Raw genomic sequence first — 23,910 nt, 5'->3', positions numbered from 1 at the left:
CAACGATAGGTAGATCAATTTTCACGTTAGTTATATTACAATAGATGTAGAATTCGGTATAAACAAGCGTTTGCGTTTAATTATTACTCGACATATGGTCTGACGTACATAGTTACATAGGTCCTTAAACTAAAATACAATGGGATGTCGTACCTTTGATATTACAATACCTCCGTCCCTTTATTATCCTGCAAGTGATCTGCGGATTCTGCTACATGAATGCCTGTCAGAAATTAGATCAAAGTGTTACAGTTTGGTTAGTCACGACTGTGCGTGTCACGTTGCGACGCACAGCAGGGAATTTCGCCGGAACGTTGGCCAAAATATCAAGACGTTTGATTTCTGCAAAAATTGGTATCTCTGGTTTTCGGGGTTTGTCGATCACAAATGCGAAGTCGATAGTAAAGAAACAACAAAATGACGCAACTAAAATGGTGGAGAAACGTATTAAAAAATCATTACATCTGGCTGCAACTTGGTATTTTTATGGTTTCGACGTCATTCGAATTCAAAATTCAGGATAAATATGTTTAAAAAATGTTATATAATTCTCTATAGTGCGACGTAAGTTTATAACGTGTTATAATACAGCTCACGAGGCGCTTATGTAATAATTTCATTATACGTGTTTGCGTAATTTACATTCATAATTCGTATACTCTGCTTAAATAACACATATTTTAATTCCAAACAAGAACTAGTAGCGTTACTTTATAACTTAATCTTTTCGCTGTACTCGTATGACACGCTTATTTTTCAAAGTACATGTCCTACGAGACGAAGTTTCAGTCGAAGCTTACACGTATCAAGTACCTATACGAATCTTTACAACGTGGAAATTGATTTTGTAGGAAAACCGCAATGCTATCGGGTCTAAAATATAAAAGAGGCGATGAAAATTCGATCGAGAGCAAACGTCGAGTTAAATTCGAGCACGATACTGCACGAGTATACTTGTACAGAGAAAATAGCAATACGGGAGAAATGGTAAAAAAATAGAGACGAATTTATGATTGCTACAACGAAACGAGAAACTGGCAAGGGGCAGACGTATTCCGGCATTTGGTATCGAGGCATCGAATAATAATGATGCTACTCAACGACCGGTGACATTCAGCATCCTCGAACTGGTTGCTTGTTATTCTGATAGATAGGATCGTTCCTCTGGTAAAGAGGTAAAACGAGAGGAGCGTGACATTCAGCCGGAGATATTTCGTGTCGGTGGTATTTGAAGGGAGAATGGAAATGTGATCGATGTCCCTGAACTAGGTGGCTCTGGGTGTAAATTCTCGCTCTAAATATGGTGCGTTTATTAAGTTTTCAACCAGTTGCAAGTTTCGTTATTTTTGCCCGGTTTTTCTCTCTTTTGATCTATTCAACGATCACAGAAAGGATGTCGCGTCTGCTGCCTGTAATTCAATGGATGAAACTACGCGGATTCGTGTGCCTTGAGCTGGGCCGTGTCGTGTTACTGAATTTTCATCATCAGACCGGGCCACTTTTCACGCGACTCATTAGGTTGCAAGCTGGTGCTTCACTTTTTATTCTCCTCCCTTTAAGCTGGCCGACGAAGCAATAAAGATTAGCGTGGCGGTTAAATTAAGTCGCGTCGCTTTAAAACTTGAGGTATAAATGTCAGATAAGTCTGCCCCGTGAAACAGCGTTCGAAGAACTCTTTCGAGCATAGTCGGGTGTCCGAATGGACTGATTTATTTCGCTTTTGTCGTTATTCGGATTACAGGAATTTAATATAATTAGAGAGGAAAATTGGTCGAATAAACGGAGAAGCACAGGCTGGTGAAGGGTAGGTTTAAGATTTAGTCGATGACTGTTGCTATTTCTTGCCAGTAATAAATCCGGCAAATATTTCTTCCGATATCAATCTAATTAAAATTAACCTCTTAAAGATCAATTTGAAATAAGAAGAACATTTGAAAGAAGACTTGGAAAAATTGTGTTTGACAATTGCCAGAGTAAAGGTACTTTTAAGCGTCTCCTGGCTTGCACTAGGCAAACCCTTTATGGTAGCTACTTAGCGTTGAAAGTTTGGCACAGTGACCTCCCAAATATGATCGTTAGGGCTGAGCTCATCATCGGCCTAAATACGTGACGTCGTGACACGTAATGAAACGCGAGGATAGGTCGCGACACATCTGTGGACCTGAGTTACGTTGTGCATAGTGTTCGCAACACGAGGACGTTACCCTGACTGGAGAAGGGGATGAATAGGATATAAAGCGATTGCTGAGGATAATCGGTGCGATTTTTGCGATATCCATGCAGCCTTTGCCACTCGTCGAAAACGTTAGCCTCCGTGACCAACTATTTACGAAAATATGATCCGCGGATAGACCTGACGTGCGTTACTGAAAAATTTCATACAACTATTACGTAATCTCGTTTGAAACTTAATTAAATTTACGTTTTAAACTTAATTAAAGCTCGAATCAAACGTAATCGCGCATTTCAACCAATTCTCGACCTATGATGTCAACTTTGCACGCATCGACATCTCTTTGCATTCTCCGTTATCTTGATTCTTCGTCACGAGACCCTTTTTTTCGTGACCATGTCAAAGCAAGAATAGTCGTTTCGTTTCTTGTTTGGCGAATTTCGCGTAGATCTTTGGCCAGGTTGCACCGAGTTTCAGCAATTTTTCGAGATACCAGGGATGAAAGAGATACGCCGACGACCTGGATGCTTGAATAGATCATTCTTGGTCGGGCTGCCGAATGTTCTGTGCCGTGCATCGACGGATACTTGCGTCTGTGCAGGGTGCATGCAATGGCGCGCATTCGTACTTTGATCACATCTCCGTTAGAATAGCTACCACCTCTTTTTCCCGCCACCTCAGTCCCGTCTCTCGTCGAGCTTCGGATGATCGTGGCTTTTTGAAACGAGACTTTGACGACGTTTATACGTGGTCGTGAAAAATCGCTGGGTTACAGTCTGGTGTTTACGACGATACACTCGCACGGTTACTCGACAACGCGCTTCTTGAAAAGATTACTTTGTCGAAAAATCCATCGTGTCGCTTCTTCGCCTTCGAATATTCGTTCAGTTCGTCACGCCTGATCGTTTTCCAGCTGTGTAAATTCGATTCGAGGTGCCGTGGCGAAATTGCGTTCGTGTTCTCTAAGTATTGCTGTGAAGTCGGTGGAGTTTATCTCGTGAGGGTAGATTGTGCCAGAAGCGTGTGCTCGAGAGCGCGAACTGTTGCCTGGACTCTTATAACACGGTATGTATGCACGTTGAGAAACCGAGTAAACGATATACAGAAATATCGTTGTTTTCTCTTTCCTTTTTTCTTTCCCTCTCTCTTGCTTTTTATTTACATCCACGTGTCATGTTTTTCTCACTGGTGAAATCCAAATTGTCTCTGTGATACAATTGAAGCAACCCATGGGAGTAGCCCATGTATAAAGCACGTGTTCCTGGAATTCGCGATTTATCGAGAGTAAAAGTGTTTCAAAAAAATATTCGCGAATACTTGTGCATCTCGTTCGATGATTGCATTTCACCCAGTGCGATACGGATTTTCCTCTGATAATTTGCGTACACCCAGGAACGAAGTATCGAGCCATAACTGCGAACAATGCGAACTAAATCATACGTCAAACCTATTTCCATTCACAATCGAAGTTATTATTGCATTCTCGGCAATGCTATTAGCAACTATACGATTCTCTTCTACGATAGTTAGCATTAAAGTGCTTCGTTATGTCATGCAGTTTCGTCGACGATCATCGTCCGTGCATATGTTCTCATTTTTACGTGATTAAATTTTTATACTATTTTTATCGTCGCTAAAAATACGAAATATAAGTCGGGTTTTGTAGAAATTGGTAATTTTCATGTTGCCAACACGTGTACACGAGCTATTGCTTTATACGTTTCGTTCTACGTATTTAGGTAGAGCCCCAATTATATTTCGCATATTCGTTATTCATTCGCATCGACGACGTCGAGTTGATTTTTATATCGTATTTCATTTTGCGGAATAAATATGTAAATTGATTGCAATATTGCCATCTACCCGAATTCGAGCAGTCAGGTATTTTTCATTTTTATAAATAACGTCGATCTTGTTTCCTTATTTACTTGGAATAATACAAATATTATAACGCAAAGTTATTATAGACCAAAGGTTAAATATCGACGATGAAAAATCAACGAAAAATTCTATCTGCTGGATTATGTTTGCTTGGATTTTTCTGTCTCTGTTTTAATTGGAATTTTTATGCACGTCTGTAAACGCACGGAATATTTTTTCACAATATTTCTCCACAAAAATCATTCTCTATTCATAGAGTTTGGAATCCAAAACATCATGGCAATATTTGATGTCAAAGAACAAATTTCATTTCCCGTGACCTACTTTTCTAATACAGACTGCATCGATTAGAAACTTGATACGTAATTTTAATTTCAAATTTTCGATAAAAAAGCTGCAGTAGTCTCTTTTCATTTCACCAGCCGGGCAATTTAAATCGGCGAAAAATCGATAAAAATTCAGTCGAGAATTTTGTATATTTCAAAATTATATTCCTTCTCACGAGCTGAAGCTTAACGACTTCGATAATTTAAGTTCTACGATTTTCAACAAAGGGAACAAAAGGAAAAGAAAAGGCTACCACGACATTTACAAAATAAATTTCCAAAGGGTGAATAAAAAATTCAACTCCTAAATCCAATAGTCCGGTAACAGGTGAACTCCACTCGTTAGTATCAATTTCTACAAATCTTCCGGAGAACCGGGTTGAAACATTAATCTCGAAGCCGTTAGGCGAGTAAATCAAACGGATAACCTTCTTCTACCACTAAAAACTTCACACCAAAGTCTGAGAACTGGTAGAACATGAATTAAAACGTTCAGTTCCTCCTCGGACGAAAAATTCTCCGCTCGATCTCGTATTATTTTCGTCTGTCTCTTATCACGAATTTCCACGAGTCCTCCAAAGTATACATCCTGCAAATATTGACCTTCGACCCATTTCTCCGCAAAATGCACGAACCACCATTCCCGGTGCCACCATCTGGCTTCTGAATTTTCCCCATCCAGTTTTCGAACAAGAAATTCTTCCCGCAGTTTCAATATCAACTTCGTCTATTAGCAACGTCTGCCAAAAATCTTCGCGAGCGTAGAGTTCGCAAACATGGATTTCCAAGCGGGTAGCCTGACAAAGTACACAAACCGTGGTACCCCTTTGGCGGGACACGAAACGCTCGATTCATCGGGAACCTCGCTTTCGTGGATTTTCCTTTTAGCCGTTGAAGAAACACCGCGTGGCCACCGTGGACTTTCATCGTTGTTTGGATTTCAGAGACAGCAGCGGGGGGCCCCGCGTTTCCGTCGTTGGCCCGGCAAAATCAACAGACGCCACGGAATATCAGAAGCTTCGGGGGATGCGAAAACCGGAGGACGATGTCGATGAGACCGGCCTGGGGGCCGAAGTTGTTTCTCGTGCTGGTGACGACCACGATCGTTATCGGCAATTATCAGCGTCATCGCGGCAGGACTCATTTGTGCGAGCAGCTCGTTAACAGCCACAAAGTGACGAGGAACATCACTCGACTGCAAGGTGAGTCACGTTTGGATATCTAACGGGAATTATTGAAATTTCGACGCTTTGCGACGATTTCCGGCTTGTCCTCGCTTTCTGCTCTCTTCTTCCGAATGTGCTATCTTCTCCAGGTAGATTCGAATCCAAGTAGATTTGATGGCGATATTTTAAAGATGTACGAGAGAGGTTGGAGATACGCGAGGGTATCCTGCGAGAAAGGATGGAGAATACATTTTTGTTGATTTTCTAACTTTTATGTCACTCGATGGCTGAACAGAGAACTTTCGTATGACGTATCTGCGCTTCTAAAATACGCGATAAATCCAAGTTAAAATTTGCAAATGTCACTTGAACTATTTTCATCGCGATAATGCTTTTCAAAACGAGAAACAATACCCGAGGAATATTACATTTATAGCTTGCTCTAGAAATTGAACTCTAGATATTTGCATAAACATGGATTCATAGTTTTCTAAATATATACATTGATACGGTTATTCGATTAATCCAGATTCCATATACGCTTCTAAATCGGGATTTTGACTGTTTTAGTTTAAGCTTGTGTTAATTTTCATTAGCATTAGCAAGAATGCATTAGCTGGAACTTTTCGAGGGTTTCGCGTATAATGGGAAATTATTGTCGCGAATAATCTCGTATAAAACACGAGATAGTGATACAAGGGATGTTCTCGCTTACGTTCCATATTTAGTCACAGCGAGCCAATATTGTCACGACTAGAAAAACATATATCGAGCTACGCGCTATGCCATAAAGTTTTCGGGAAATACTTCACGGGCCCGTATCGATGCGTTCAGGCAATAAAAATATTTCGCAAACATAAACCAAGATTTTTACAAACTCGCATTTCTTGTCGACTTTCTTTCCGTTATTAAACTATTTTCCAAGTTAGATATATCGTGAATCAAAGTACGTATTATCGTACATTTTCTTTTAGCGACAGAGATAAACACGAATTGGGTACTCGGAGTTTCATTTTTCAAGATTTTTGTCCCATACAAATATTTGTAGGATATTTTTGGATACGATGGTCGAAGTGTTCCTGTACGGAACACTTCGCCAGGTTTAGAGGACCCGTTAGGATCTGGTGGCCAGATGTGTTATAGGAGGTCGGGGCCAGGCCACGTGAAGTGGCCTCGCGCAACCCTGGCATACCCGGTTGTAAACCGAGGGTGACTCATCTGTGGTCACCTTTCGGGAAGGGTCCCCGCCAGGGAGACCCTTAGGAGGGTTTAACCTGGAAGGAGGAATCCCTTCTACCCCTGAATTTTGGGTGGAGTGAGTTTTCTCCTCCTTCGGGGGAGGCCCTTGCCTTCCAGACAGGCTTAACCGTTTGAGTCCCAGAGACTTTTGGAAGAACTCGATGGAAAAACCCCGAACAGCGCGATAACGCTTGCTTAATCGAGTGTGAAGCAGTCCAAACAGCGCGATAGCGCTTGTTTAATGTTATATCGAAAAATCCCAATCGTCGCAATAGCGCTTGCTGGTGCTATGTGACGTACGTGCATCAGCAAAGTTGAGCGCGCCACTTCGACTGAAGAGCGCGATCGCATTGCTTGGGACTCAAACGGTTAAAAGGGCCCGCTCTGGAAGATAGAGTTAGTTTGAGTTTTTGTTAAGAGTTCGTATAGAGTCGTTATTGAGAGTTGTCGTCAAGAGTTGCGTAGCGTTGCTGCTAGTTAGAGATACAGTTAGAGTTCGAGTAGAGTCAGTTTGTAGACAGCTCATCCAGTAATAAACGATACTGTTATTGTTAGCCATCAACAGCGTTTTCGTACTTCTCGTGTCCAACCTGCCAGTTTCTCCGGAGCGATTCGGTAAAATTCCTACATATTTGTCCCGTGATTTCAGGAAAGGAACAAAGGTTGTAAACTGCAGTAGTCGAAGCAGAAATAAAAGACAAATAAAACGATAGTAATTTAGATGCTAGTTGTTCGTTAATTTCGAACACCACCAATTTTCCTGTGGTCGTAAATGGAAGAAATGCAAGCAAGCCACGTTATTTTGAATCTCGTTCCGAAGAGGAAATTTTTCCTAAAGGTGCAGCAGAAAGCAAGTTGCCCAACTGGAAGAAGAAAAAGTACGTTTTACGTCTTTCGAAGTGTTTTGTTCTTTCGCTGTTCTCGATTTAACCCCAAACGTAGCACGAAGCGAGGTAGAAAATAAAAGCTGCGGATACAATTAACGGAAAGACAAAATTCGAGTAACTTTGATTTTAGAATCTATTTCGTTACTACGCGAAAATTTACTCCATCGAGGATTTTCAGTACTTGCACTGAAAATTATTATCGGTGCTGTTTATTTACCTCCAGGTACTGACTCCCCTGTTTATGTGAGTTTGTTGTATAATAATCGTATATTTATTATAAAATTATAAATTTACACACGCATTATATCATAATTGTTCACTCTCACGCTTCTTATAACAAACTGAACTTTCTTATAACATATTGACTCTGATCCATAGCAACTGCACAGCACCGCGCATTCTAGATCTTCCACTCGCACTTCTAAAAACATACATATCTACATTTGTGCCATAACTCGCACACTTGCATTCACACTAATAAAATCAAATCCATAGTTTACACATCGCATGCTCAAGTAGTGAAGGATATAATATATTCTAATACCAAATCGGAACTAATTATCGTCTAGATCTATTCAGCCAATCTCTTCACTCTATAAAATACCTACTACGTCGCACCTCCCTGTAAAAATTTTTTTGTATCTCTTTGTATATTTGTATATTTTTATTTATCTTCGTTACCATTACTTTTATACCTCACCGTAGTAATTTTCTTGTAATTTTTCTAATAGGTTAATCCCGTGTGAATAAATAAATAAATAAAAATTCGAAAGTAGGAGAAATAGGTGATTTCGAGTCTTCAAATAATACCTTTACAATTTTATTTATAATTCTAATTTCATCGTTTAAAGCACCGAATAAATGACAATGATATAAAATTCATGGCGGCTCAAAAAGTAATTTTTCAATTAAAAGGAAATCGTAGTTTTTTAAATTTCTTACCATATTCTTGGCAATTCTCTACTGGAAAATTGTACCGTATACAATTCGCGAACGTTAAAATCGTTTATAAATACGCGAAGACTAAAATATCATGTTTACCAAAGTACGCTGCATCTTTCCAGCAGAACGTTTTTAAGGACAAACTATTAAATCAATATTTCATAGTTTTCCTATCATTTACAGGGTGTTCAGTCGTCGGATTAACCTTTTAAATCAGCACAATGCTCCACTTTCTTTCTTCAGACTGTTATATTAGATCGTGTTATAATTTCATTCGCAACGTCGGCTTGCGTTTGCAGACTTATTCTACTTAAATATGCCTGATCGATGACGTGCCTACGCTACTTAGAAATAGTCGTATTTACCCAAATTTACCATCTATATAACCACAGTTTCTCAAATGGTCACAGTAAATGATAACCAGGCTATTACGAGCAAATTAATTACGGAAACAGATCGAAACTACGCATATTATATTGCAAAATATAATATGAATATATAATAAAGTATCGAAATGCGTTCGAGTTAATACGAACCGAAAGAAACTTTGGTTCCGGGTATCTCATTGAACGGACATAAAATCCACTTTTCCCTGCATGTAATAATCTCTCATCGTGCCATAGGAAAAAAGAGAAAAGAAAAAGCGAAAGAAAAAATTAATATCACCGTGTATTCGTTGCAGCAAAATATAAAACGCGATATCCAACAGTCAGCCAACGAGACTCTCCAAAAAAAGGAGAATTTCTAATCCTACGAAATTTCCTGATGCTACGAAATGAAAAGTCGGAATGAACGAAGGCAGCGCGGAAACGAGGCGTACACGCCGAACAAAAACGGAATTGACAGTCATAAAAGCAATTTCGGCCACGTCGATTCGCGCGTCGAAGGGGGTCGAAGAGAAGCAGACGTATCGCAAGTGTAGCAGTTGATTTTTGGCTACACGCGTAAAGGATCGGGTGAAGGATGAAAAACGAGTGGCAGCGTGACACCGCGTCGTTTCCGATAACACCGACGCTGTTCTGCGTCCGACGCGTACGCTTTCGTCGCTCGCGCTCGCGAATTTATCGGCGATTTACTTGTCGGCGAATTTGCCGTCAGATTGTTTCGCGTCCCAGCAACGAGGACCCGGCGAGCGACAACGATGGAAATACGGTGGAACAACTCCTTAACCCGCTTACACCCCCGAGTATTCCCGGTCTCTCGACGTTAGCTCCGTTTGGAAATTTTTGTTACGGCCAGAAAGTACCCAGGGCGAATCTGTGGAAAGGAATGCTACTACTCGCCCAAGTTTTTTCATAAAACAGTTTTCCAACTTTCGTCACAAAGATTCGCTTTTCCGAGGAATTTTCGCGGAACGGACGGCAAATAGAGAAAGTCCGGGAATTAAATATGTCAAAAGTATTAAGCTCCCATATCTGCAGGCAAAATAATCTCGTAGAAGAAATTTCAAGGGAGATCGTGGAAAGAAGCGTGAATTAGCGAGGGTATTTAATTCCTCATAATCTCACCTTTGTTTGCATTTGAGGAGATTATAATTATTTAAGGTTTCCCACTTTGATAGAAATATACGATAACTATTATGCTCCGTGGGAAGTGAAATAAATATAACAAGAGTCAGTCATCGCGGATATAGATAAACAATTTTGGGGATAGATGGACGGATATTTCGTTGAAATTGATTCGTGAATTTACTTAAACGAGTTTGATTTTATCTCTGTAATATCATTAAAATGTCGCATTTCCACGAACCTGCTCTTCGTTAAGCAGGCTGAATGATATAGCATCGCTGAAAAGTTGCACCTCCAGCATCGTTACCGAATTAAAATTGCTTTAGAAGTCCCGCGTTGCGAGGATCGTTTGCAGAATTACTAGGTCTCGCGTTCGCTACGCTTTATTGCTCGAGCATTCCGAAATAATGAAGAACAAACACGGAAAGCCAATGGCGAAGGGGCTGTGTTTAATTACGCCTTCATCGAGAAGTGGATCATCGTTTCTCTCTTCGAGGGCAAATTATTTTTCGGGCTTTAATCCGTTTCGTACTCCCGTTTTGCGTCCACTCGTTAAAGTTTTCACCGTTGTCCCGCGATGATGAGTATAATCGGGATTTTACTCGTTCGTCGCATTATAAATCGCGCGATCGTCGCCGAGAGAACGCGGGCCACGATACGGGATTGGAAGCAACAAAGAGGGCGAGAAACGAATCAAGGACAGTTGTTTCGTTTTAATTATACTGGGAGTTTATCGTTGTCACTTAGCCCGTGAAAAACCAGGCCAACTACGTTGCCAGAGACTAAGTATAATTAACTGTTAGCGCGCCGGAATCTCGTTAGGTGGTATCGACGCAAATTAGAAAAGTTTCTCGCGATATTTTCTACCGTGCATATTATTTTCGCGCAGTTATAGAGTTCAGCAACGATTCCATTCTCGTTTTAATAAACGCACGACAAACTGAAATGGAAAAATCAGCTTCGGAGAAAACACGCTTCCGGATACAGGTGCATCGTGCAAGTTTATTTCGTTCATTTCGAATTTGCTTAACTGGACAGATGACAGGGGCGAAAATAATGTATGGATGTCATCTGGAGGTATATCGTTTGACGGAAGATTAAATAATTTTTCTATAAATATTCTATAAAAAATCGGAACGAACAACAGCTTCAAAATGTTTCGACGAATTAAACCAGCGACGAGATCTTTCAAGCATCTGAAATTTTTCCACCTCCAGAATCGTTAATTAATGCACCGTCAGTTTATCTGCGAGAAGCTCTGATCCGACTAAATTGAATCGATCGTGCGAGCAGCAACACATTTCACTTAGTTCGTCATTGTCTAGAATTGCACGCTGAACATCTTGCGTCTTGCGATTCCTCGTACTGAATTTAGTAACCGGAATTCATGCCATTGAAATGAACCTGATTCAATGTGACTGAACATTACTCGTAGAGATAAACAGTTTATTCGTTTCACACGGATCGTGCAAAGTCTGTACACGTATTGGATTCTTAACATTAATTACGCGTTCCGAACATACAATTCCGAATTAGTATACCCAAGATGGAATCGGGTCACGTAACTGTGTACTTGTATGGCACTATGATTTCGAAGTGATGTGTTCTTAGCTGCAAATAGTCTCACTGACGATACGCATTGTAGATCGACATTGTAGAGATATTCTCAGATTAGAAATTATCCGTGCTACAGTATAAAGAAGTCAGTGAAATACTTTATATAAGTATGATTCGCTAACCAGAACATAATTTCACGTTATGATTTTATTAAAAAATGTAATAAAATCCTTGTCGTTTTGGATATATCGATGCTTATAATAACGAATGATAAATAAACGACGTGTCCCAGACGTCTTTATATGTTTTCGATTGAAACCTTTGCTGCTGATAAAGAAGAATATCGAGTTGTCATTCGTCGATTGTCGTGAAATTTGGCACGATTACGGAGTAACTAGGAATATTTCATCCTTATTTTTCTTTATTCGCCATCGTCTATTTCGGAAAAACGAAAGTCATCCTCAAAATATCGCTAGGAAAATATTCGATCGAGTATCTCGCAACATATTAGAGACAGAGGTGGGGTGTAAATAGATGAATGGTAGATGGAGAAAGATAGGGGTGAAATATTTGGAATTTTTCCGCGCACGTGCCGAATATCATCCAAATCTTCGATAGAGTTCGATATGCTTTCTCGCGAGTCGTAGCGAGCGTACGATGATTCCAAACTTCCATGATCACCAACTTCGATACCCACACGCCTTTGGCAACGTCTAACGTTAATTTATCTTCCACGCCGACGCATCGGCGGAAGTCTTTACTCTTCAGACCCACAAGATCGATTCGTCGAGTATCTTCACAGATCAGGAAAGTTCATCGGTATTTTACGGTAGAATAACGGGGCGGGCCGCGCAATTAGGTGCGCCACGTCGGAGAATCTACGATTCCGTTTTAATATAATAAACGACGCGTGGGGATAGGAAGTCGAAGAGTAAGGAGAGCCGAGCAGGTTTAATTACTAGCTCCCAGGAGTTGATCAGTGTGCTCGGCTAAGCTCAGAAACCGAGCCAAACGTGGCGGTGATTCGTCTAGCTGGAAAGTTATCGAACTTTCTTACCTCGGGACTATTCGAACCTACGGCCACCGAAACTTTCGTTTCGCAGCCGAATTTTACGACATAACTCCTTCGACCGAACACTTCGCCACTGTTGATACTAAATAAACCTGGCTGCCTATCGTTGCCTCTGCTCCCGCCTCTTTGTTTCTCTATTTTTCTGCTGCTTCGACTTCACCTTTTATTTTTCCCTAGCCTTCTCTCCGAAGGCTTTTAGGATAATGCATACAAAGTCGGGTTGAAACAGCACGGTCATTAGCGTATTTCGTTCTGATACATAAGGAAAAAAGGAACAATATTACGACACACAGTGGGGAATTTCACCGGAAAGCTGGCCAAAATACGAACACATCTTCTGATTTATAGAAAAATTTCAGGGGTTGCTGAATACAAATTCGAACGAGTTGCACACAGATACGAAGAAATAATTGCTTTTTGGAAACTCTTTTGGCAAATAGAAATTGATATTGTAGGAATGTTGGGCAGGCAATAGAATAAATCTAACTAAAACGTAAAAGTGATTTCATACGATTCTCGACTGATTCTCTCTTCCGACTCGCTCTTATTCTAACGCACTTATTTTACCCTCGCATTCTAAGACACTCTTCACTCGCATTCGATACTGATCTCCCGAGCCGAACCAAAGGCTACTGTTTATTGTTGCTCGTTTTCGAGGATATAATGCCGATGATGCTTCATGCAGTAATAGTCAAGGCTAAATTTACATCGGTCTTTATTTAAATAACAATGCACACGTAGCTCTTAGCTTGGCATCGTTTTCCAAGAATTATTGTTTGAAAAACGACACCAATTACCAGGTCTCACCACGTGGAGGTGGCTACGCATCGAGACCCGACATGCGCCCTAGTGGCGCAACCTACTGGTGCTATCTGTATCAAAGGTACCCTAATCTAACTTGGAGCGAATTAAGTTAAAATGACTCTACTGACACTTTATTATATTTCGTGTCTTACAAAAGGGGTTTCGGTTCGGTATACTGAAACTCTACTGTCGCAACGCTAAGATATTTTCAAGTTCCCATAAAAATAGGGAATGAAATATCAAACACGCGAGCTAATAGAAAATCGCGACGCGCCCGAACGAGTTCGCGATTATTCGAAAGACCGACTAGCCTAGGCGATGTACTCCCGTGTACAGAGATAACTTCATACCTCGGCACCCTCCCGATCGGGCCTAGCTCAATTCCAGTCACTGTCGCACTCGCCAAGACTTACACGTGGACCAAGGATAGTCCCTGAACCAATGAAACTTCTAGTGTCAACGCGAGGGCCCTGCTGGGCGGTTGCCGGCCAAGACAGACACTTCGCATCCCAGCCACACGGGGTAGAACTTAATCATCCCTGTGGTCTAACCGTAGATGGTACTAGTCCGTCAGCCAGCATGTGCCCGAGCCCCAGTCGCGTACGACTTAGGCAGCGGACCGCCCCGTCGAGGTCAGAAGACGCACTGATCCGAGGGGGTCACCCTGGAACCCGATGCATGACGAGATTGACAGTGACTGGAAATGAGTGTCGGAGACGAGTCGTGAGGATGACTTACGAAGCATGTACTTATCGAGTACACGAGAGCACGTCGCGTAGGCTAGTCGGTACTTACGAACGATCGCGATTATCGCGAGAACAATTATGTTCTATTTGCTAAACGAGGGGGATAAGAAAATGATAGAGAATTTATAAATTTCGCTCCAAGTTAGGTAGCTTACCTTTGTACAGATAGCGCGCACATGATACTTAGTCTATGGATCTATCTTATGATTACTTAAAAGTAAACGCACGCATCGTTCATTGATGTGTCGCAAACAGAATCTTGAGAAACCTAAAAGCTAAAACAGAATATATTATTGTTAATATGTAGCTGAAAGGAAAGGGATTAGTACGAGGAAACCATCGAGGTAAATAACCAAATGGAACGAGCAAGCCAACGACGAGACCTGAGCAACATAACTACGAGTCAGAAACATTCCAACGGTGAGAAATAAACATACCAACGAGGAAGCGCTCGAGTATTATACGAAATACTCGAACGCTCTAACGAAAACAAATCGAACGGAAGTCGCAAAATTTGTGAAAGAAAAGATTTAGCCAACGATGAGACATAAGTAAACCAACGACGAAGCATTCGAATATTGTACGAAATACTCGAATGCTGAAACAAAGACAAATAGAATGAAAGAAATAAAGTCTGGAAGAAGAAAAATAATTAGAACCTGAAAGAAGAAATTATTATTAAATTATTTAAGAGAGTGGACAGTGGCCACTGAATAGCCATTGATCTAGCCAACAATGATATAGAAATAAACCAACGACGAAGCATTCGAATATTGTACAAAATACTCGAATGCACAAACAATGAAAACTAGAATGAAAGAAATAAAATCTGAAAGAAGATAAATAATTAAAACCTGAAAGAAAAAATAATTAGTACCTGAAAGAAAGAATTATTATTAAATTATTCAAGAGAGTGGACAATGGTCACTGAAAAGCCATTGATCTAGCCAACGATGATATACAAATAAACCAACGACGAAATATTCGAATATTGTACAAAATACTCGAATGCACAAACAATAAAAACTAGAATAAAAGAAATAGAATCTGAAAAAAGAAAGATAATTAAAACCTGAAATAAAAAATAATTAGTACGCGGAAGGAAGAATTATTATTAAATTATTTAAGAGGGAGGGGTGTGGGTGTAGTGTACAGTGGCTATCGACTATCCAAAGGTATAGTCAACGAACACCGCAACTACAACCTCACTTCCGGAACCCCTCCCCCACCGAAATAATATTAACGCGGACCTTCCGAAGCCTAAGTAATAACTGGCTCGATCCTTGACGCGCGGGCCCCTTATATACCGGCGGCCGGCCGAAAATCGGCGGAAATTTCCGAACTTTGTCGATTCCTTAAAAAATTATTTTTCCGCTGTAATAACCAATAATTTATTAAATTTTTTGACTCTTATCGTTAATATACATTGCAGACAATTTGTTATTAACAATATTAATTTGTTATTGACAATAAGTGTAGTAATTTATCAATATTTTTCAAATTATAGATACATTTTGATACAAATACGTTGTATATACTAATAATAGCCAATAATTTACTAATTTTTTCACTTGTATTATAAATTTACGGTGTAGACAATTTGTTATTAGCAATAAATATAATAATTTATGAACCTTTTTCAAATTACAGGTACATTTTGACATAAGTACGATACAAGTTCAAGTACTAACCAATAATTTATTAATTTTTTCATTTTTATTATAAATTTACGCAGTGAATATTTTGTTATTAACAATATCAGTTTGTTATTAGCAACCAGTGTAATTATTTATGAACCTTTTGCAAATTATAGGTACATTTTGACACAAAGAGATTATATGTTCTAGCGACAGCCAATAATTTATGAATGTTTTCATCTTTATTATAAATTTACTCTGTGAACAATTTGTTATTATCAGTCAGTGTAATAATTTATAAGCTTTTCGTAAATTATCGCTATCTCTGTGCTTTTAGAATATAAATTTCCTTGATGCATGGAATATAAATTTTCATAGTTTGTTACACTGAAATGCGTATAACAAATCTGTCATAGTTGTGAAAGCCAAGTTTACACTTGAAAAATTGACTTTTTGGCCAGCTTTCAGACCAAATTCCCCGCTGTGCGACAGTTTCTCTGCTTCGTCTAGATTCGGAATTAAATAGGTGCCGAGAAAAGTTGGAAAAAGTTGTGAAAAATTATTGCGCTGAACTTGTAAGATAAATAATTGAAGAGCATCGAATGCGTTCGATACCTTGTTCGATTTTTGAAAATTGATTTAATAATTCGTATTTTCCTTAAGCATATGTTGAATTTCATATTCCTATCTTGTGTCGAGAAGGGAAAATGGTCTACCAATTGAATGGATAATAACGTGGATGAAATATCACGAAATTAGGTCTCGCGTTGCCAGACGAAGTTATTAACATTGAGGAAATTGACGAGAGGTAACTGCTGTGAAGATCGTTTCGCACGAGTTCGATTTATACCTCAAGTTTCGGGCCGCGTTTTAGTCGGCGTAGTATCGTGCAGTAATACCGTAATTGATTACGAGCTTAGAAACCGTATCGCGTAGGAATTTAATACCAATACGTGTGTGTTGAAATTTGCGATTAAAATGCTTTTAAAAATAAAAATGCGATTTACGTATAAAAATGGGTCACTGTTAAACTCGAAAATGCTTTATTTGTACATATATTTACAAACATTCTTGCGGAGAATTTTATTACACTTCGAACATAGCTACTATAGCTACTCGAATACCACTACGCATTGTAACTTTCCTTTGCAGATAGGAAATTTCTTTAAGCTCGATTATCCATTCAGTTACTCTGAAGGGAATGAATCGTTGGGAATGTTGGAACCAAAAATCAAATAAAAGTACTGTTCGTGTGATCCTTATTCTGGTTAGTTGGTCTCGTGTATAACTCGGGAAAAAATATACCGTGCAGAATAGTAGAAAATGGCGCGAGATGCCGGGCAAAATCGGTAAGCCACGTCGTGAAAAGTTAGAGATAAGTGGATAGACAGATATGTGGGGACAGAGAAAAAGGAACGACGTTAAGACGGCAGCGAGACGAATTGTAAAGGCATTTTATGTGCTTCTGCCTTTGCAACAGGGATGCCGAAAGGCAAAGCTTCGTTCTTTACTCCGTCACGACTCAACTGGTATTTTCTTCAATCTCGACCGCAGGATTTTCGTGAAAATTTGTGTGTCATTGCATAGGTCGCGGCAGAAAGTTTCGTCAAGCGAAAAGTATTTTAAACACGTATCATGCATCAAAGCTTCCCTCGTTTCCTCCACTTTTCTCTGCATTGTTAATTCCAGCTTTGAGCCGTCTCTGCCATTAACCCTGTCGAAAAGGTCGAAAATCGAATAACTCGCAGAAAACGGACCACCGTGTTACCAGCGAGGGTTTAAATAATGAATTTTTAAAATAACGAAATCGATTTGCTGAAAAATTGACAAAGGTCCAAGAGATTAAATAATTAATTAATTGCTCGATTTTTACATTTTCTCGATGAAGTAATTACTCGGTTCTCGTTTGGCGCAAAAGCGATTTCAGTTTAAATAGAACGCAACTATAAGATTGAAACGAGGTATGGAATGTACACGTATAGGTCTGTGATTGATGTATATTTAATAAAATTTCCTTTGAAATATTCTATGACGAAGTAAAGCTACCGAACAACGAGCCCCCAACAAGTGCAATTTTCAGTTTGTTTCCGAAATTAGACATTTTAACGTAGAATTCTGAAAGGTTAAGGAACGACGTCGGTGAAAAGAAGAACGTTTAAAAGATGGAAGGCAATTAGATTCGAGAAATGGAGGCAAATCTGGTGTTGGCAAATTTGCTATTTTTATAGCAACATTACCGTGAAGGTGTCCACAATTAATCACGTATCAAGGGGAATCGATGGTATACGTAAACAAGCATCGTTGAAGCGTACTTTGTATCTATACCTCGTTTTAACAGTCCTTCGTGGTGAATAGTATCAGAATAAACGTCGGAGAGGTTAATTACCGTATAAAACGCGGGCTTAATACGCGAAACTCCCGAGCGGAAAAGTTTTCTCTGAATGAACAATTCAGCAACCATTTTTCTCCCGACCACATCGCAGACACTGCCTTAATGGTTGTTTCGCCAAGGGTGAGAGGAAAAAAGGATCTAGAAAAAGGGAAAGGACAAGCAATCAAACGCAGAAAGAAATTCGCGTAACTTATTGACCAAAGTATTCAATTATCGTTACTCATCGAGCATACCGAAGGTCCTAGAAGGGAGAAAAGAAAGAGAGAAATAATGAAATAAAGGAATGATAATAACGTGGTTTCAGTACAAATCAGAAGTAGCTCGATTGAAACGGACGTCGTTAAGTAATTATAAGAATTACGATGTCCTCAGAGACTACGAACGTGCTTCGAGTGGTTTTTCGCCGGGGAAACGAGTTCCTGTCGAAATTTCGTCGAAATTAATTGTCGCGTAAAACGAAGGACAATCGTGGACAGATACGACGGCGGATGGAAGCGGTCGCCACGATGAATAATTCTGAAATCGTACCTGTCTGAATACGAGCATCATCGCTCTTATTCAACAGTTAATCACTTTGCTTTCGCGAGCGTTACGTGTTAACGCGACCAGGATGGAATTTCAAGGGAATGAGAATGAAAGATGATTAAGCTTGGTCCGCTTAACCGGACAGTGAAAGTAAATTGTGTCATTTAACGAGTTTCGTTCCTAGGCTTTCCGCTAATCGGTCGAGATTTCACTATCCAATCTTTGTACTTTACCTGGTCCGTTCCAACATTGCACATTTTCACACGAGCCCTCTTTCCCATTTATTCTTCCGCATAGACTTGCATATACGAAAATGTTTCTTCAAATTATCCCAAAACGATTAGATTTTTTCGCATTTTTCATATTTTGTAAAATTATTAAATTAGTATTTTATTAAATTATTTCATATTTCTGTAAGATTCCTTTAAAATTACAAAGATTCTATTTCATCGCAGTGTTGTATGATTAACGATTCGTTGGCCCTTAGTCACTAGAAGGACCTAGCTAATAAACGCAGACCAATTTCGGAGTCCAAAAACAATTGACTCATTCCTACATTCACTAAGGGCCAATGGTCATTTTCACCCCATCAAAAACTAACATTATATAGGCACCTACAAAATTTGCGGAAGGCCAGTTCCAGTTTAGTTTTTCTCTCTCTGTATATTGAAATCTGGATTCCAACAGCAGTCTCTATTAAAAACGCGACTCGCGTGCCATTTTTATGAATCGATAAGCTTAAACCCAATTTCGGAATCAACGATTTGTCCAATTAGTACGACGATTACACCGGATAATGCGTAGCGATTCATCCGTCGAGTAAATCCGCGTACAGAGATAGCACCCTGTTGCATCGCGTGCAATCGTAGCTAACGAGAAAGTAGACTCTGGCAGGGAGCATGGGAAGCGTCGCAGCCCTCTCCTCGTTAACGATCGTCATCGAAACAAGGGTGGGTTAAGAGGAAAGCGAAATGATTCGGAAAATGTTCGATAACCGCGACTGAATGACGTTGAATCTCTCTGAAACAGGGAGCGGAGAGAGGTTGGAGTGAATATTTCGAAAAGAACGATGCCACGACGACTAAATTTTAATTGCAGATCTCTCGATGTCGGACGACCTCGACGAGTGATTCCAATTAATTCGGTATTGACCGGCCACGAAACGAAGAAAGAAAATCACGTTACGCTTTGATCCGTTTCTCCGTCGATTAGATCGTCGCGAGGCGTCGGTAGGAACGCGATGGACGTTCGCAATTAACCGGCGGACGTAATTAAATTCACGATGATCGAGAAAGAGAACGACAGAGTTTGCTTGATACGTTTCGAACAACGTGTTAAATTGCGTTAAATGGATGGGAAAGTACACGGTGAATGAAACTTGTAAAACTTATCTTTGCGAAGATAGCTGTAGAGCACGAGGGTGGTTAGTGCGGGGTACGATAATGAGAAACCTGAACCTTTGCGAATGGATTAACCCTTTGCACTCGACGATTTTTTGGCTAGAGGAGAGTAGAAAATCAAAGATTCTCTACTAAAAAACTGACGATACTTTTTTCAGCAGTAAATAAAGAATTGTATAATAATAGAATTCTAGAATTATTTGATTTCGATACCTCGCATACTATTACGTTACCTTAAATTTGATATATTGATTAATATCGATCTTCCAAATTTTATGCAATGGTGACTGAGGGTCACCTCTGGGGTGTAAAGGGTTAATACGAATTTAATTATTTAACTTACAGTATCAAATAGAGAGAGTTTATAAATCTAAAAATAATTTCTTAGTCTAAGACTAATGTACATTTTCTTATTTTGTTTTTTTGTTTATTAACTTTTGTATTTTAATTTTTGTAATACATTTACTAACGTATTAGATATCATTTATGTAGAATCGGGGGGGGATTGGCTAAAGTAACGTTGCTTTACTGCTTTTTAAAATACAATAAACTTATACTTATTGGCTACGAAACTAGAGACCCCATTACGGGTACGCTCGACTCTTACTTGTTAGACGCTATATTGAAGACCGTGAAGGACTGATCCTGCCCGCGCCCTGGCACCCTTATTTAAGCATTCACTCTGTCCTTTTCCATACCCAGGCTTTCCTTTGCAATCATACTTCCTTCCTACGCAACCTCGGAGGGCGCGGTACCTTCAAACACTCTGCACGCATATCTAATCTTTCACTCTAACCTAAACATTCATTGAAATCGATCCTCTTGCGCGCGGTCTCTTTCGTTCTGGGTCCAGACACACCTGCCACTCTTCCAGGGCCGTACTTATTCCGATCCCACATTTATATTGGGATTATGGATTCTAATTGTAAAATAACTACGATATATGTATTCTCTCTTGAGGTCTCTTATTACTCCAGGAAGGTATATGTGTCTTTGAGTGCTTCTCTTGAGAGACTGACCGACTCCTGAGAGAGTGTCAAGAGGGTACGTGACGCGGTTCGCCTAACCCCTAACTCTTATCGAATGTTTATATAAACATTCGTTCTCGAAATTTAGATCTTACAAACTATTTATTCATACCTTATATCCTAGATTGATTTTTGTCTACAACTAAACTTATCTTTTCAACAATTTACGTTTTAATAAAATAAAACTATCTTTGACAGTGAATACCAACGAATTTAATCGTCGGATTAACTTTATATCTTTGCCATAATTAAATTTTTTAATGGACAGTATATTTGAAACGACATGTATACAATTTAGGCCACTTTTATAATCACGATTCTTTACTTATTCCACGTAGGATTCACGTGTCGTAGTTGCATCTATCTGAACGATGTTTAAAACTCTCGAACCTCCGATTCAGGTCCAGCCTCGCGTTTGCTCGGCGATAGGAACGAAATTCGTTTGAACTAAGCTGAAACTCGGTTAGAACTCGGTTTGGCATTTGCTACTTATACCTCGGCTTGTGGATCACAGAGACGAAACGTAGACGAACTGAAATGGTAACGAGCAGTGTCGCAAATGAAATTGTAAGGTTAGGTCAGGGCTAGGTGTTGCGGACAAGTCTCGCGGTACCAGGCGTCATCACCTGCACCTAGACATGTATGCAAATCGCGTGCACGAGTGGCACTCGAGCGTCAGAAATATATCGGCGCTAGAACGCCATTTTCGACGCTAGAATTTATCGGAACGACGCGTGGAGATACGCATAATTTGTCGCCTCGTCGGCCGGAAGTTGTCGCTGCGGTTAACCAAGTGAAATTCCGCGATGATGCCCGCCGAATTGTCACGGCCTCGACATTTAAACACCGAAATCGTTATGCAAGAGAGTCATCTCGTCCTAGATACCGATATCATTTACTCCGTTAATCAAGGAAAATCCAAAGCGTTGCTGAATCTTTTTATATAAACAATACTCGTTTAAAAGCGTATCTGGGTTGCCATCAAATTTTTCGTAACACGAAATGGTATCGCGTTCGATCACGGGTATGACCGTAAAAGGTTGATAAAAAATATAGAATTTTATTTCCATCGCGATGAGAAATAACAATTTCCGTTGAAAATAAAGATGACTGGAGAAACGTTTTATATTTTTCATGCAGTGTGAAGCAGTTTCAAGCTCTTTATCGATGGCTTCACACGGCTAATTAAATATTTTTCTACATCGGAATGCAACAACAAGAGTGTACTTAAATTGCATTTTGTATCGTGTATGTTTGTGGAGAATAAAAAGTGAAATTTTACTTCGGGAAATCGATATTTGATTCTTCGGAAATCTATTCATGAAAACGTACATATAAAATCGAGCGTGCGCCACTTCTCGCATGTATCGCGTATTTAGAGTCGCGGTGAAAAAATTAATTTCCACTCTTTTATAATAAAAAATTCGTAGTTAATTATCCGGACTCTCTGGCTATAAAGAACTTCGATATTGGACTTGTTCAATTATTCTCGCCGCATAAAGGATAATTTAAATATCTCAGAGGTCGAATAAAATTTGTAGAGATAAAAAATGCATTCGAAAGATCTCTATATGCCACTGTAACTTTGCATCATGCGATAACCAGCTTACTCTATTGTTCCGTTAACTATAAAGCTCGGCCAAGCTCTTCGAACGAAACAGTAACGAAACCTGAAATGTGTATCCGAACGTCGAGGCCGGAGACAAAGCAAAAATTACGGCCGAAGGCCGCAGAAAATGCCTTTTTTCCGATATTCTTGTTTTATGGAAAGCCGTTAAAAGCCACCATCCTCGCCTACCTATTTATGCACGCGTTCCAGGATTACGGGCATTCGCGCTTGGACCCATTTACGAGCACATTCCCAGCGTCGAGGGGTTGAATCCTTTGACAACGTTCGATAATAATTCAAGAGCGATATAATACCTCTCATGCCGGCATCAGACCGAGCTGCACGAAGATTTTTTCGGATCATTTCATTTCATCGAAGCTCGTTTCGTGGTCTGTCTACGAAATTCGCTAATTAATCGAACAGAAACGGAACATCTCGGTACACGATACATCGACTTTGTATCAACTTGGATACTGTAACCAGCCGTTCTATGCTGTAACGTTGCGAATTACTACTCGTTCACTAGATTCGAGCGGAAGAGCCGGGTAGCCAGAATTTCTGGCCTGCATTTCGATAAATGAAACTGTCGAATTGCTTCCACTGACCGTCATCAGCGATGCGATACTGAACCTTAATATCGTGTGGGTTTAGTGCCTAACGTTTGATAGATTGGCAAAGAGTCCTCGTGTACATTAACGGATAGAGAAACCAGCACCTATAGATCGTTAACGATATCTGTCGGGTTTATTTGATTGCCCGTCGTTTACTAATGCGCCGTGCCGTAACGTTGTTGCGTTAAGATTAAACGCGCAAACTGGTAGGGCGATTCAGCTTACCGCGAATGTTAGCGCTCCAAGGGTTAATCTATAATACGAACTTTGGCGGTTGCAGTGTGCGTAGTTTCGACGTGAAATGCTGCCATGTTGGAGCTTGAGTGTTAATCGGAAGGCAACCGGGGACGGGGTAAATTTATCATTAGCGTGTACATTCTGAAATTCAGTTCGTTCGATTTTCTGTA

At 39.9% G+C, this 23,910-nt stretch overlaps 1 protein-coding gene across 1 annotated transcript in view; it reads left to right on the top strand.

The window, feature by feature from the left end:
- LOC108553083 (uncharacterized) overlaps positions 1-23,910 on the top strand; it is a 105,125-nt gene that overhangs the window by 39,982 nt on the left and 41,233 nt on the right. Inside the window, 1 exon segment of the mRNA XM_017907852.1 lies at positions 5,325-5,582. Coding sequence (XP_017763341.1) covers positions 5,426-5,582 — 157 coding nt within the window. The 5' untranslated portion in view covers positions 5,325-5,425.

The sequence above is a fragment of the Eufriesea mexicana genome, unplaced genomic scaffold (assembly GCF_001483705.2).
Source record: "Eufriesea mexicana isolate 0111107269 unplaced genomic scaffold, ASM148370v2 scaffold9249, whole genome shotgun sequence".
NCBI lineage: Eukaryota > Metazoa > Arthropoda > Insecta > Hymenoptera > Apidae > Eufriesea > Eufriesea mexicana.
This window is presented reverse-complemented; position numbering and strand designations above follow the sequence as displayed.